Raw genomic sequence first — 14,966 nt, forward strand, 5'->3', positions numbered from 1 at the left:
CCCCTCCAACACCGTGAGGAATCCATGTTCCAGTTTTATAAACGTTCAGACTATGGCTTGAAGAGACCAAGTTGCAAAACGCACACGGCTGGTACACGTGGTGGGATTCCAGCCCAGGCAGCCAGAGTCTGCATTCCAGGGCCAGGGTTGGGGAAATGCCTCAAACTGTGATGGCGCAGGAGGGACTCCTAGGGCATCTCGACAGGGACAGAAAGCAGCCACAGATCAGCTCCAGGGAGAGACCAATGGAGAAGTGGTGGTGCTTTTCTTCTGGCTTTAGAAACCCATTTAGGAGATTTGGACGTGGTGTGATGGTAAATGTTAATAGCCTGCTCTTGGAGAAAAAAATTAAGGCTCAGCTCTGTAATATTCTGTAAATACCCTCACCGAGGGCGTAGGCGCCAACCGTGATGTCAGTGAAAACTGCTGGGAAGAGAAGCACACACAGGTAGAGCCCCAGCACACCACTGCCTCCTAGGATCCCCCTGCACTCAGCCCCCCCCCCCCAAAACCCGCCCTGGGGTCTGGCTGCTCACCGGCTGATGGCCTCCTTCTCATCCTGCTCTTGCCTCTCCTTCACTAAGACCTTCAGCTGCTGCTGCCACTGCCATTTCAGGGACTCATGGGATGTGGGCTGCGGTTCAGGCTTAATGTCCATCCAGGGCAACTTCTCTTCCTTCTCCTCCACCTCCTTTTCCTCCACCTCCTCTTCTTCCAGCTTCTCCTTGCCGGTCTCCTCCTCCTCGTCCGTCTCCTCCTCCATCTCTTCTTCCTCCTCCTCCTCTTCCTCCTCCTCCTGCTCCTCCTCCTCCTCCTCCTCTTCATCCTTCTCCTCTTCCCCGCCTTCCTTCTTCCTTAGCCTCCGCTTACCCTCCTCCTTTTCCTTGTCTCTGCTGTCCTCCGAGCTGTTGGAGGACAGAGATGGGTCTGGCATTAAGTGCAGGTTGCTCTTCTGGACCGTGAACTTGGCCGACTGCTCATTCCAGAACTGGCAGAAGTAAGGCATCTGCTCCACCAGGTTTTGGTCCACGGCCTCATGGAAGATCTTATCTTCCAGCAGGCCCCTGGGTGGCAGGGAGGAGGAGAAGGTCCTCACTGAGAGGCCTTGTAGCCCCCTAGGGGGGGCTCTGGCTTCAGGGTTCCCCAAGGGGCGGTTCTTGACTACTGTGTCCACAAACAGGTGCTAGGGGGCGGGGGTGGGGTGGGGAGCCCTTGATCAGTTGCTCATTCCCTTAGAAAAGCATCTCTGGGCCCCATGGATTCTTAAAGGTAAACAATATAGGGGAGAGGAAGACCCAGGAGGTCAGAGTCACACAAATGAGGGCCAGAGGCCTGGGGAGGCAGCACATTGGCTGCAGACCTCATCTACCAGCTATGACAAGGCAGAACTCAGGACCCTGCTCCGAGGATCCTTCCAGCCAGCTCTATTAGAGCTCTACATCCTGGAGGGCCTGGGGCCACCAGGGGAAGGAACTTGAGAGGAAGTTCTGGTTTTCAAGAGAGGAAGGGCTTGGCCTTCCAGGGCTTCGGGTAGACCCAGAGTTGACCAATGAGCTGGAGCGATGAGGGATTGGGGGTGAGCGGTCACCTGATGATGGTGGTGAGACAGTCAACCAGGAGCTGCTTCTCTTGCTTGGAGACAAGGGCCCACATGTCAAGGGAGTCTTCATCAACCTCCGACTCTTTCCTGGGGCACTTCCTCTTTGGCAGCTCCCTGGGGTAGGCCATGGCATCCTGAGTGGCCTGGGCAAGCCACCATGCTGGGATGGGGGTGGCATGAGCAGGGATGGTGGCTGCCCAGTCATGAGGACATAGTGAGTTTGGGGCAGAGCCCAGCCTTAACCCCAAGGTATTGCTGCTACATTTGGGGAACCAAGCCCAACCCTCTAGCACAGGACCTTGAGAGGCTCCAAGTTGGAAAAGGAAGGAAGTAGGGGAGGCAAGGAGGCTTAGGTAAGTTCCCCAGGGGGCTCTGGCTTTTGTCCCCTCCTCATAGGGACCTATACAGTAATGGCGCCATCTTGGGCCCAGCAGCACCCCAGTAGTCCCACTGCTGCTGCATACACTCCCAAGCCACAGCAAGGGTTGGGTCTGGGCAGACCTCGTTCTGGAGTGGGCGGGGGGCAGAGGAAGGAGACCCCTCCCTCCCTGAGAGTTCACCGGTGCAAGAAGTGGCGGGGAAAGTCCGAGAAGAAGTTGGCCAGGAAGTAGTCGGTGGCATGGGCGCGGGCAGTGAGGCCTAAGTAGAGCATGCCTGGTGAGGGTGGCTGGGGGCATGGCCAATGTGTCTCCTCCTTTGGGATCTTAAGGTTCCAGCTGGTGGGCCGGTTGAGATACTCTTGGTTCTTGATGGGGGGCAGTGTCTTTGGGAAAGGGGAGGCATGAATGACAATGGGCTTGGGGACTGCGGTCCCATTACTGATGGGTCCCTAGCCTCCCAAACAGATCTTTTGGGCCACACAGGTGTGACAGCCCCACCCATTGGCACTTTCATCCCTCTCTTCCAGGAGGTTGGAGGTATCTCTGGGGAGGGAGCAAGGACCTTCTCAATTTATCCCAAGGAGGTGGGCCTGGGCTTCCGATCTCACCTTGTACTTCCTCACAGGTTCACAAGCTGTACAATAGGCCTGTCTCTGTAGAAGCAAGGAGACCCCTGCTTAGTATGCAAGAGGCCTGGAAGGACTCCCCTCTTCCTACTCTTCCCAATGACCCACAGAGGGCCTAAAGTCAATGCTAGGACCTGCTGTCCCCTTGGTCCTGCCCAACTCCCAGCCACGCCCTCTTCCAAAACCTTCCCTTGGGAAGTGCTGCCTGCAGACAAGGAAAATCTGGTTACCCAACTGAAAGAGAGAAAAGGAGATGCCACCAAACAGTGCAGGCTGCCCCAAGGGAGCTTGTCCTGGTGCCCCAGAGCTTTGTGGCTTTTTGTGATAAGGATACAGCCTCCTTTACTAAGCCTGAATTTAGAAATCTCTTCTCCCATCGCCTTCAAGACATCATTTGCCTCCACAGAGCTTCAGTGGGGAGCAGTGCCTCCCTGAGGGTTTAGTGTGGAGGACACAGAGACAACTGAGGCACAAGAATGCCACCATCGGAGGCTGTGAAATTGGGGAAGGAACTAACCAAGGTGGATATTTTATCTCACATTTATCAGTCTCCTCCAAATAAATACTAATGGCCCATGTTTAATGAGTGCTTACTAGGTGCCAGGCACTGTTGTTGGCACTTTATGTGAATTAAATCATTTACTCCTCACAGCAGTGCCAAAAGCAGGTAACAATTCACTTGCATGTAAAAAAAATGTTTTGTAAACTTTTATTTTTAAACTTCTTATTGTGGAAAATTTTCAAAAGCATGCAAAAGTGGAGAGAACGCTACAAAGAATCCTCCATTACCCGCCACACAGCTTCAACAATTAGCAATTCATAGTCATCTTGTCTCATCTATATGCCATCCCTGGATTACCTTGAAGCCAATCCCAGATGTCATATTACCCCCATTATACAGTTGAGGGAACTAAGAGGTTAGTTGACCACGATCACAGAGCTAGAAATCATCAAAGCCAGGAAACAAAACTCGTTTCTAGAGCCTGTATCTGTAACCACTACCCCATACTCTCTTCCATCAGAAGGTGAACTCTGCCTCATTTCCCCTGGGTCCCCAGTGCCCAGCACCTGGTAGGTGTTCATTAAATACAAGCTTACATGAAGCAGGGAAGGGTTGCCAGCTTTCCATATGTAGAGAGTCCCTTGGGGAGGTGCTACGCATAGTCTAATAAAAGAAACCTCATCTCTTAGGGCAGGCTGGCCAGTTTTTAGGACCACCTCAGATCACCACCTCTGTCCCCTCTGGCAAGGCCAACTGGAAAGCTCTGTGGTGTTCCGAGCCCATTCTGCCCTGCTGACCTTCACTTTCCTATCTGTGATGGTGAACTCCACTTCCTGCCGTGCCTTCTCATCCTTCCACTCCTGCAGCTCCTTATGGTACTGCTTCAGGAGTTCCTGCCGGTACACCTGCAGCCCAGGACAAGGAGAGGGAAGACCAAAGTCTGGAAGGCCTTGGCCTGGACCTGTGCAGTGGGCCCCCACTTTTTCAGAGGCTGTCCCTTGCCCTCTGTCTCTGTCTCTGTCTCTCTCTCTCAGGTCTGAAGATCTCACAGCCCGTCCCACACCCTAAGACTGGGAGTTGTGTGCCATCCCACCTTTTCTCTGAGGCTGGTCCTACCTTGCATACTAGGTCAATGCTGTAGAAGCTGGCATGCACTGAGGCCTTCAGGGTCACCACAAATGGGATCGTTTCTTCAGGAGCCACCTTTCCTTTTATGGGACTCACAGATACCTATTGATTTGGGGAAGAAGCCTCTGGAGCTTAACAGGGATGGGATTGAACAAGATGCGATGGCACGGGATGGGATGCGATGGGGTGGGATGGGATGGGATACGATGAGATGGGATGGAGTAGGATGGGATGGGGTGGGATGGTCTAGGATGGGGTGGGATGGAGTGGGATATGATGGAGTAGGATGGGATGGGATGGCATGATATGGGACAAAATGGCATGGCATGGGGTGCAGATGGATGGGATGGGATGGGATGGGATGGGATGGGATGGAATAAGATGGAGTGGAATAGGATGAGGTGGAGTGAAAGGGGGTGAGTCTAGAGCCTCTCCAGAGGTTCAGATCCTGCAAACACAGAGAACTCTCACCTCCCCAAATTCTGGAGGCTTCAGCTGCCAGACAAAGACAATTGTGTCATTCTTGGAGATGTTGTTGAGGAACAGCAGGCGACTGCACTTGCTCTGCACAGGAATGTTTCCCAGGGAGATATGAGATTGGGACAAGAAGACACTCTGTTTGTGGAGAGAACACAAGAGCAACTTTGGGAGGTGAAGAAATGCTAAGCTACTAAGGCACTACTGAGTGCTTTCAACAGGCCAGGCATCACTGTAGGCAAGTGACTGGCATTTGATTCTCTCAGTGGCCTGATGATATAAGTACAACTCTTGTCCCCATTTTATAAATGTGCTACTAAGGTTCAGAGAACATAAATAATTTTCCAAAGGCCTCTCAGAGGCACAGCTGGGATAAACCCAGACAGTCTCACTCTAAAGCCTATGATTTTTGACCATTAAAATAGGCTTGGAAGAATTGAGAAATCAGAATTTGCTTAGAGAAGACAGATCCAAAGCCAACATAACCTGAGTCTCTGAAGGATGGTTGTAAATTAATAGGTGATCAGCACATCTTCACCAAGCACAGAGAAGGAGCTGTACTGTAGGAGTGCTGGAAAGACGGATGCCGTGGAAGGGGCGCTTTATCTCTGTCTAAACCCTGAGTGCCTCTAGAGCTGAGACATTGTCTGGCTCTTCCCATTACTGACTGTGTCCTCCACAGTACTCATCCTGCAGTAAAAGTGCAAAGCTGGTAGGAGTGGAAGAGTGGACAGGCAAGATGTATTGGTGGACAGTAACTAAAGGAGCTCATGGAAGGATGGATGGAGAAGTGGGTGGATGGATGGATAGATGGATAGATACATGGTTGAGTAAATGGGCATGTGGATCAGGGGGAAAATGGATAGATGGTGGATGGATGGGTGCATGGTCAGACCTCTCAACACTCAGCAGTGTGTGAACCTAAAGGTAATGTTATTGGGTCCAGATATCTTTCAGCAAAATCCATCCAGGTCCAAAGGAAGGACTGCTCTGTCTGAAGACCATACCTCAGAACCCTAGAATGGGAGAACTTCTTTCTTCCCCTTCCAGTACCCCATCTCAATGCATAGAGGAGAGGGCGGGAGGGAGGGCCCTGCAGCAGGTGGAGTGGCTTGCCCAGGAATGCCTGTGAGCACTAGGTGGCAGGGTAAGCCTCTCATAGAGCTGGTGCTGCCTCCTAAATCTGGAGGAAGGTTGGTTCCAGGCTTCACCTCTGTATCCCTCTCTGCTCAACTCTGTCTCACTTCTTCCCAGCCTCCCCATCCTTCTGTCCTGGTCCCCCTGGACCCTCAGCCTCCTCCTGGGCCTCAGGCCTTCCTAGCTCCCTTCCCCCTACCTGTCCAGGAACCATCAGCCTCGAGTGGATGGAGCTGTTGTCCCCCGAGGAGATGTTGTGGAATGGGGCTGTGTCCCCCATGACATGGGGGTCATAGCCCACCCCCTGGAAGCGGATGATGGCTGAGTTCCATCCCAGGATGTGTATGGGCACGTCCACCTGAGAAGTCAGGAGGGAGGGGGAAAGAACTGGTCAGAGCAAGGCCTGCTGAGGAAGCCACCTCCATCCCCCACCCCATATTAGCCCAGGCAGCTGCTCACCGTGTAGGTCTTGGCCTCAATGGGTGAGAAGATCCACAAGACCTGAGCAGTTGTGCCTGGCTGGATCTCCCCTTTGGGGTTGAGGCAGCAGAAGATGGGGTGATCAAAATTCTTTTCCTGAACCTCCGACAGGATGTTGGTCTGGATCTCATAGGTCACAGGCACTGAGCCGCCGTTATACAGCTCATAAATCTGCAGGGAGAGGAAACAGGGACCGTCCACACCAGCTTAGTTGCGGTGCCGAGAGCCTGGGATTCTCTGTCCACTGAGGGAGGGCAGGTTGTTCTCCATGAAGTCACCCTTATAGTCCCAGAGCTCCACTAAATACCTCTGATTTCCCTTGTGGCTTGAGTACTCAAGAAGTATGTAACTATCTATATCTATATCTATATCTATATCTATATCTATATCTATATATAAATTTTTTGCTTTTTTTTTCCAGGGCCACTCCTGCAGCCTGTGGAGGTTCCCAGGTTAGGGGTCAAATTGGAGCTGCAGACACTGGCCTACACCACAGCCACAGCAACGTCAGATCCGAGCCACGTCTGTGACCTACACCACAGCTCATGGCAACGCCCTGTCCTTAACCCACTGAGTGAGGCCAGGGATCGAACCTGTGTCCTCATGGATGATAGTCAGATTCATTAACCACTGAGCCATGACAAGAACTCCCTGTAATCCTTATTTTATTTGTTCTCAACTTTCGTTCGTCAAGGTATAGGAGACATGGGTGCTTGTGTCCTTAGAGTTGGAATTTAGGGCAACACCCATGCATGCACCATCCACACCCATGCATGCTTTCTAGGCTCTCATTCTAACTACCTGTGAGGCTGCCACTTGCTCTGTCTGCCACTAGAGGTTGTTGTGCTTAAAGGATGGTATGGTATGAGGATGATGGGAGGACCCCCAACACTAACTCCAAAGTTTGGGAATCTCTGGATGAAATCAGGGATCTTTTGGTCCAATCCTCCATATTAGAGATGAGAAAATGGAAGACCACGAGAATAAAGAGTTCATCTGGATTTAGGTCTGGCCTGCTCATCTTCCTTAGCACTCACGCCTGAATATGCTGACTTTATTTCTCTAGCTTGGACCACCCTCTGAGTCCATACCTGGCATTCAACTTCCACTTGGACAACTCCTCTTGGTCATCTCATAGGCATGTTAAATTTGGCCCAAACAAAACTCTTCACTCCAAAACCCGTTCCTCCCCCTAGTGTATCTCCTTCCAGCCAACAGCACTACCTATTTTCCAATAACACAAACTAGGAAGGCTCTTGCCTTGGGTCTCTCCCAGTTGCCCAGTACTTGACCTGCAGTTCCACTGCTTAGAGTGAAGACTTTTGGAGGGCAAGGTCTTTGTCACCCTGCCAAGGGCTGACACAGATACACAGAGATCAACCCTAAAGGTTCTTGGTGACTAGGACAGTGTAGACCACTGACCTGCCTCGGGGGTAGTGTGTCACCAATGGAGACAGGGATGAACTGATGGCTGGTGGAAGTGAAGTGCACATACTTCTGCCCCAATTCCACTGTCACACCTATGAAATTTAGCTGGAAAGAGAAAGCCCATGAGCATCTTTCCCTGGAAGGAACCCAAGTGCCCAGCAGAGAGATCTGGATGCTAGCTCCCTGCGGAACACGGTTCCCTGCACCGCTCTCTCGGTTTTCCAGAACACGACCAGGGCTGGACCTCACCAGGATCTCCCGGCCATGGGACACCTTGAAGAGCACCGGGAGGCGATCGGTACCAACAAACAGGTGGCTGGAAGGGAGGAGACAGTCCCAGATGAGTTATTGAGCCCTGGTGTGAGTGGAAGAACAAGGGGTCATTACACGCCTGGGGCTATGGGGTGGCTATGTGGACACCTGAGCTAGGATGAGATAAGAGGAAAATTAAACCTCCTCTGCAGGTGGGAAGGTGAGGCCGTCTCAGGATGGTGGCCACTCAGGTACCCTGGAGTCACACAGTGTAAGGCCCGGCTGCTCCACAAGTGGGGGTGGGGGTGGGGTGTCTCCAGGACCGGAAGTGCAGTACACGGTGGGGGTGGGGGCAACCTGTATTTGAACTCCACCATCTGCTCTTGCCCGGGACTCAGGCTCCCAGCCTTGGGACTGATGGAGAAGATGCAATTGTCTTGCACGCGCATTTGGTGCAACTCGGTGCAGTTAAACTCTGCCTGCTCTGCCCACAGCTCCAGGTTGATCTGTTGGTCGCTTGGGAAGAGGAAGGTCCTGGGAGAGGGGTGAGAAGCAAAAGGGGTGGGGCCTCTCAGAACAGAGTTGGGAGCTCTGAGCCCCAGGTGGGATGGGTGGAGGCTTCTTCATCCATTAGGCAAGCTGTCCCATGTACAGCTGAGCAAATGCATGGATGTGGATTCTTACTTCATAATGGCCCCCAAACCCAGGAACTGAAGCAGCGTTCTGGTGACTAAATGGAAGGTAGAGACTGGGGCTCCCATTGTGGGTGCCAGGTCAGAGGGGATGATTGTTTATGTAGGTCCCCTTTTTTTTTTTCTTTTTGTCTTTTTAGGGCCTCATCTGTGGCATATGGAGGTTCCCAGGCTAGGGGTCCAATCAGAGCTACAGCTGCCAGCAATGCAGATCCAAGCTGTGTCTGCGACCTACACCACAGCTCACAGCAACGCTGGATCCTTAATTATGTGGGTGCTGACCCTGGAGGGGCTTGTGTGGCAAAGCTCTTGGAAGGGCCATTTGAGGCATCTAGGAATGCCAGCAGCACCAACCAGGGGCCTCAAGAGGGCCTGCACCAAAGGGCTGGTCTATGCCACCTGGAGGGCAGAGCCTGGGCTCAACTGCAACTTCTTTCCTTCCTTCCTTTCTTTTTCTTTCTTTCTTTCTTTCTTTCTTTCTTTCTTTCTTTCTTTCTTTCTTTCTTTCTTTCTTTCTTTCTTTCTTTCTTTTCTTTCTTTCTTTCTTTTCTTTCTTTCTTTTCTTTCTTTCTCTCTCCTTCCTTCTGTCTTTCTTTCCTTCCTTCCTTCCTTCTCTCTCTCTTTTACTGCACCCTGCAGTGGCTTGATGTGAGATTTCAGTTCCCAGATCAGAGACTGAATCCAGGCCACATTGGTGAGAGCACCAAATCCTAACCACTAGACCACCAGGGAACTCCCTCATTTGCATTTCTATTCTGGGCTCCAGGCCTGGAGCCTGCACCTAGGAAGTTCCTAGTTACAGTTTAGCCAATGACTTAGTGAATGAGGGAACAGATGACGTTAGCCAGTGTATATAGCACCGTAAGGGCTCACCCCCTTAAATGCAAGGCCCCACCTCTCCCTGGGCCAAGAGCAGAGGCATCAGAGGAAGCCTGGAGGGAGTGGGCAGCGATATGGCTGCCTGTTCTCCCGATACTCCCCCTCCCATTTGGGGTTCACTGTCCTGCCTGATGCTGCCTCCAGGCCAAGTCCACACTCCCTGTGTCTTACTGGTCTTGGCTGGAATAAAACCTTCGGTCTGTTCTTTCTGAGTTCAACAGAGACTGGCTAGAATTTTCAAAAATAACCTTCTAAGAAATTGAAAGGAAACAGAAAAAAACACAAAAGCCTAGGAGAGTCAAGCCTTCCAAGGAAGGGTCCCTGCGTTTGGAGAATGGGGAGCAGCACGGACTGCCTTCCTGAACCTCAAATGATCCCCAATGGACGGGCCCAGCTCAGCAGGCACTCTGCCGGGCTTTCCTCCTGCCCCAGCTTCCAGCAGCCTGGACCCTCTCCACAGAGAGTGTGAGCTGGCTTGCTGCTACACAAACACACATGCACACGCAATCCACACCAGGACACAGGCCAACGCCGCTTTTCCTGCCTCCACTCCCGATCCCCAGAGGGCCTGGCTCGCGGCCACTCAAACAGCCCAGTGAATGGCAGATCCAGAGCTCAAGGCCGGCCCCAGACTTTCCCCACCAGGCCCCTGGCTGCCAAGCTTCCCAGTCAGTTAGGGCCAGGAGCTGCCTAATGAGCCAGCTTCCCCCACATCCTCCCCCCACAGGGAGGGGCAGGACAACCCAGAGAGTAAGGGGTGGCCATTGCACCCCGGACCCCGCGGTAGGTCCTAGCCTCACCCCCACACGCCCCAAGGCTCTGCTCAGGCTGGAAGATCCCTGAGATCACAGGTGCCCCTCCCGGCATACGGGCACTCTTAGCTGCCCCCTGCCACGCCCAGGCTGGGCCCCTGGCACTCTCTCCCAAGCCTGACCCAGATGGGGACACTTCTTTTTCACCTCTGTCTAGCCAAGCAAAGTTGGAAGTCATCAAAAGGAAGTTTACAAGGAAATCAAGGCGCGTGGTGGAGGCAGAGAGAAAAAAGGAAAAGGCGCTGGCATGGAAACAGGATGCTTACTGGGCACCCGATGGGGGCTGGGGGAGGTGGCCTGGGGGGAAAGCCAAGCACGGGAAGGGCCCAGCTTGTCAGGCTCAGGTTTCCAGGCCTGGGCCCCATATGACCGGGGAAGCACAGCTTGCCCTGTGGCCAGCCCCGACCCCTCCTACAGCCCCACGTGGCTCTGCTCAGCCCTGCCATCTCCCTGACACCAGCGCTGTGGCAGCAGAGCCCTGTCCTTCTCTGCCAGAGACGCTTCACTCGCCCCTGTACAGGGCTCATCCCCACTGGATTGGGCCCCGATGGGGGTGCCCTGGCACCTAGCACAATGCCCAGCACGTAAGAGCACCTCAAAACTTCTTGCTGACTAAGCAGGGGTTCTGGAGCTGGACAAATCTGGCTTTGAACTTGGCTCTGCCTCAAATGGCTGAGTCCTTATCTCCCCATCTAAAAAAGAGTCAGCAGAGGAGGATTTTTTTTCACAGAGTTGGTGTGAGACTGGGGGGTGAGGGCGCGGGTGGGGGGAGAAAAGGCTCGTCAAGCACAGCAGCTGGCATGAGGCAGGGGAGCGACGGCTGCTGCTCTTTCGTTGCGCTATTGACATGACCCTGCCAGTCTCCATCAGCGTGATTCCACCACTTCTGAGCCAGGGGATGTGTCTCAGCCAGTGACAGGTCTGGTGTCCCGCCAGACAACCCCCCAGTCCCACCCTGGCTTCCACATCCCATCAATGGGGTGGGGGCTGGGCAATCTTCGCAGGCATCAGGCAGCTAGGTCTGCCACTAGCAAGAGAAGCCTCTAGCACCTGACCCCTAGGCCCCTAGCAACCCCCTCCATACCAGTCCAGGGGTACCAGTCCGCTATTCTTCAGTGCCAGCAGTACCACGGAGGGTGGGGCGTCTATTGGTGCTGCCCCAAAATTGAAGTTGAGCTTCAGAGGGGTGAAGACAGGAGGAGTCTGGCTGGTGCTGTGTGGAGCAGAGAGAGGGTCTCAGAGACAGGGATGGGAACAGGATGGGGCCCCCTCCCCTGGGGTGGCTGGCTTGGCACCCATTCCCCTACAGGTGGGAATTGGAAAATCTGGGACTCCAGGGCAGGGGGGACTTCAAGCCAGTCCCTGCCTTCTCCAGGCTTTTCCGAGATGGGCGAGAACTGGGGAGGAGACAGGGAGCCCCTTCTTAGACGGGTCCTGGTGCTGGGGACATGGGCAGAAAGCTCCAAGAACATCCCCAGACAGGCCCTGCCTCTCCCTGAGGCCCGCCTCACCTGTGCCGGGTTGGCACCTCGTAGGTGAGCTCCCAGGGGGTGGGGTCACGCTCCAAGTAACTGTTGAGCAGGTCCAGGGAGAAGAGGTGCCACAGGTGCTTCCGGGTGATGCCCTGGGCACTGCCCATGGAGCAGATGTCCAGGATGGAGAGGAGGGGGTACACGGCCATCAGGGAGACACGACACAGCTCCTGCTTCTCTCCAACCTTGTTATCTGGGGGAAGGGGGTGTGGGAGAGAGGGGTGCACTCACCTCCCAGCTCCCGTGGGGCGGGGCCTCCAGGCTGAGGGTGCAGGGGTCCCAGGCAACCTGCCCCAAGATCATTGTCAAGAGCAGCTGTCACCTGTTGGGAGCCAACAGGCCCTGGGATGCTTCCAGCAACAGCTAGACCTGGTCTGATACTGCCTACGGACCAGGCACCGTCCTGAGTGCTTGGCAAACACTACTGTATTTAAGGTGCACTGTTACTTGTTTTCAAACTAATAGTTTTACTGACAGCCTTATTGAGGTATAATCTATATGCCATAAAATTAACCCTTTAAACACATCCAATTCAGTGATTTCCACCCCCCATATTCAGAGTTGCTCAGTCGCCACCACTGCTTTTTTTTTTTTTTTTTTTTTTTTTTTGTCTTTTTGCCACTTCTTGGGCCGTTCCCGCGGCATATGGAGGTTCCCAGGCTAGGGGTCTAATCGGAGCTGTAGCTGCCAACCTATGCCAGAGCCACAGCAACGCGGGATCCGAGCAGAGTCTGCGACCTACACGACAGCTCACAGCAATAGCTGGATCCTTAACCCACTGAGCAAGGGCAGGGATCGAACCTGCAACCTCATGGTTCCCAGTCGGATTCGTTAACCACTGTGCCACGACAGGAACTCCTCACCACCACTGCTTTTAGAACATTTTCATGCCCCCCAAAGAAATCCAGTACCAATTAGCCATCACTCCCCACTCACCCCTCCCCCAACCCCTGGCAAACACTAATCTACTTTCTTCTCCCTCCCCCCCCTTTTTTTGGGTCTTTTTATCTTTTAGGGCTGCACCCACAGCCCTAAACATGGAGGTTCCTAGGCTAGGGGTCTAATCAGAGCTACAGCTGCCAACCTACACCACAGTCACAGCAACGCCAGATCTGAGCCATGTCTGGGACCTACACCACAACTCACGGCAACACCAGATCCTTAACCCACCGAGCGAGGCCAGGGATTGAACCTGTATCCTCATGGACACTAGCCAGGTTCATTAACCACTGAGCCATGATGTTTCTGGATGTTCTGGATGTTTCACATAAATAGAATCATACAATGTGTGGCTTTTTATGACTGGCCGCTTTTACTTTTTTTTTTTTTTTTGTCTTTTTAGAGCTGCACCCTTGGCATATGGAGGTTCCCGGGCTAGGGGTCGAATCGGAGCCACAGATGCCGGCCTACACCACAGCCACAGCAACACCGAATCCTTAACCCACTGAGCGAGCTCAAGAATCAAACCCTCATCCTCACAGACCCTAGTTGGATTCCTTACCACTGAGCCACAACAGGAACTTCCCCTTTTACTTGTCACAATGTTTACAAGGTTTGCCCACGTGGTAACATGTGTCAGTACTTAAGTATTTTTGCCTGTACACCGTTATCATCCTGATTTTACAGATGGGGAAACTAAAGCATAGGGAGGTTAAGATGACATGACTCAGGAGTTCCTGTCATGGCTCAGTGGTAACCAACCCGACTAGTATCCATGAGGATGGGGGTTCGATCCCCGGCCTTGCTCAGTGGGTTAAGGGTTCGGCTTTGCTGTGGCTGTGGTGTAGGCTGGCAACTACAGCTCAGATTTGACCCCCGGCCTGGGAACCTCCATATGCAGTGGCTTTGCCCCCACTCCCACCCCAAATAAAAAAGATTACATGGCTCATAAGTGCCGAGGCCAGGATCTAATTCCAAGGAGTCTGGCTCGTGTCCAAGCCCTTAGCCACTCTCCCGTGCTGCCCAGGAGCCCCGGGGCAGGTTAGCAACAACCCCACTTTACAAAGGAAGAAGCCAAGGCTTGGGCAGCTAAGGATTTGCTGAAGATCCCAAAGTAAGCCACAGCCCAGGCACAGACATACAGACACTCATCTAGACAGACGTGGTTGGTATGAGGTGTACACACCAGACACCCAAAGGCACACCCGGGTACACTCACACCCCCTCTGCTAGCTCTGCCTGGACCCTCAGCATCTTCCCACCCCAAGTCCTGCTCACACTGCCCACCCCCTTTCCTCCCTGGCCCCATCTGATGGCCCAGGTACCTCTGTGGGAGAGGAGAGAGTAGCTGATGGTCCAGGAGTACTGGGACCGGAACTTGGGACAGGCGATCAGGCAGATAGTGTCCTGGGACCGGGGTGGCATGCTCCCCTCTGTGCGGTCCAGCTGCAGAGCTGCTCAGGGATGCCCGAGTGGGGTCAAGGGCAGAGAAGGCCGCCAGTGCAGCCCAGAGGGTCCTGGCCTTTCCTCTTGCTCCATCCCCAATACCCTCCCCTGGACCAGCAGAGCACTGATTAGAGAGCAGGCCCTGAGCCAGGCTCTGGAGTCCCTCCTCCAGACCAAGACAGTGGGGACCTGTCTCTGTGTCACGGGCACCTGTTAAGCACTTTGCTCCTCCTGGCAGCCCCAGGAGGTAGGTGCCACTAGTGGCCCCATCTTACAGATGAAGGAGCTGAGTCTCAGAGAGGACAATCACCCAGAGTGCCACACGTCTAGAATGTGGAAGTACCAAGCTTTAAGCCCTGCTCTGCCCACCCCTGCACCATGGTCTGGTTAACCAGTCTTTTTTTTTTTTTTTTTGTCTTTCTTCCAGAGCTGCACCTGCGGCATATGGAGGTTCCCAGGCTAGGGGTCCAATCGAAGCTGTAGCCACCGGCCTACACCACAGCCACAGCAATGCAGAATCTGAGCCACATATGCGACCTACACCACAGCTCATGGCAACGCCGGATCCTTAACCCACTGAGTGAGGCCAGGGATCGAACCCGCAACCTCATGGTTCCTAGTCAGGTTCGTTAACCACTGAGCCACGACGAGAACTC

At 53.6% G+C, this 14,966-nt stretch overlaps 1 protein-coding gene across 16 annotated transcripts in view; it reads right to left on the bottom strand.

The window, feature by feature from the left end:
- CFAP65 (cilia and flagella associated protein 65) overlaps positions 1-14,966 on the bottom strand; it is a 40,233-nt gene that overhangs the window by 559 nt on the left and 24,708 nt on the right. For 7 of the 16 annotated variants that reach the window (XM_085000382.1, XM_021075441.2, XM_085000385.1 and 4 more), the window contains 15 exons: positions 14,190-14,318; positions 11,905-12,118; positions 11,478-11,606; positions 8,368-8,544; positions 8,008-8,074; positions 7,753-7,863; positions 6,310-6,501; positions 6,050-6,208; positions 4,708-4,851; positions 4,225-4,338; positions 3,906-4,013; positions 2,589-2,633; positions 2,161-2,363; positions 1,589-1,714; positions 537-1,064 (listed from right to left, as the gene is read on the bottom strand). In XM_085000382.1, coding sequence (XP_084856508.1) covers positions 537-1,064; positions 1,589-1,714; positions 2,161-2,363; positions 2,589-2,633; positions 3,906-4,013; positions 4,225-4,338; positions 4,708-4,851; positions 6,050-6,208; positions 6,310-6,501; positions 7,753-7,863; positions 8,008-8,074; positions 8,368-8,544; positions 11,478-11,606; positions 11,905-12,118; positions 14,190-14,318 — 2,446 coding nt within the window. Of the gene's footprint in view, positions 1-536; positions 1,065-1,588; positions 1,715-2,160; positions 2,364-2,588; positions 2,634-3,905; positions 4,014-4,224; positions 4,339-4,707; positions 4,852-6,049; positions 6,209-6,309; positions 6,502-7,752; positions 7,864-8,007; positions 8,075-8,367; positions 8,545-11,477; positions 11,607-11,904; positions 12,248-14,189; positions 14,319-14,966 lie in introns of those variants that run through there. The other 9 variants (XR_014830107.1, XR_014830108.1, XM_085000389.1 and 6 more) reach the window with 5 other exon arrangements.

This window comes from Sus scrofa, chromosome 15 (assembly GCF_054392235.1).
Source record: "Sus scrofa isolate SSC_HxYL_T2T_F1_AM1 chromosome 15, Sscrofa_HxYL_maternal_Yorkshire_Landrace_v2.0, whole genome shotgun sequence".
NCBI classification, from domain to species: domain Eukaryota; kingdom Metazoa; phylum Chordata; class Mammalia; order Artiodactyla; family Suidae; genus Sus; species Sus scrofa.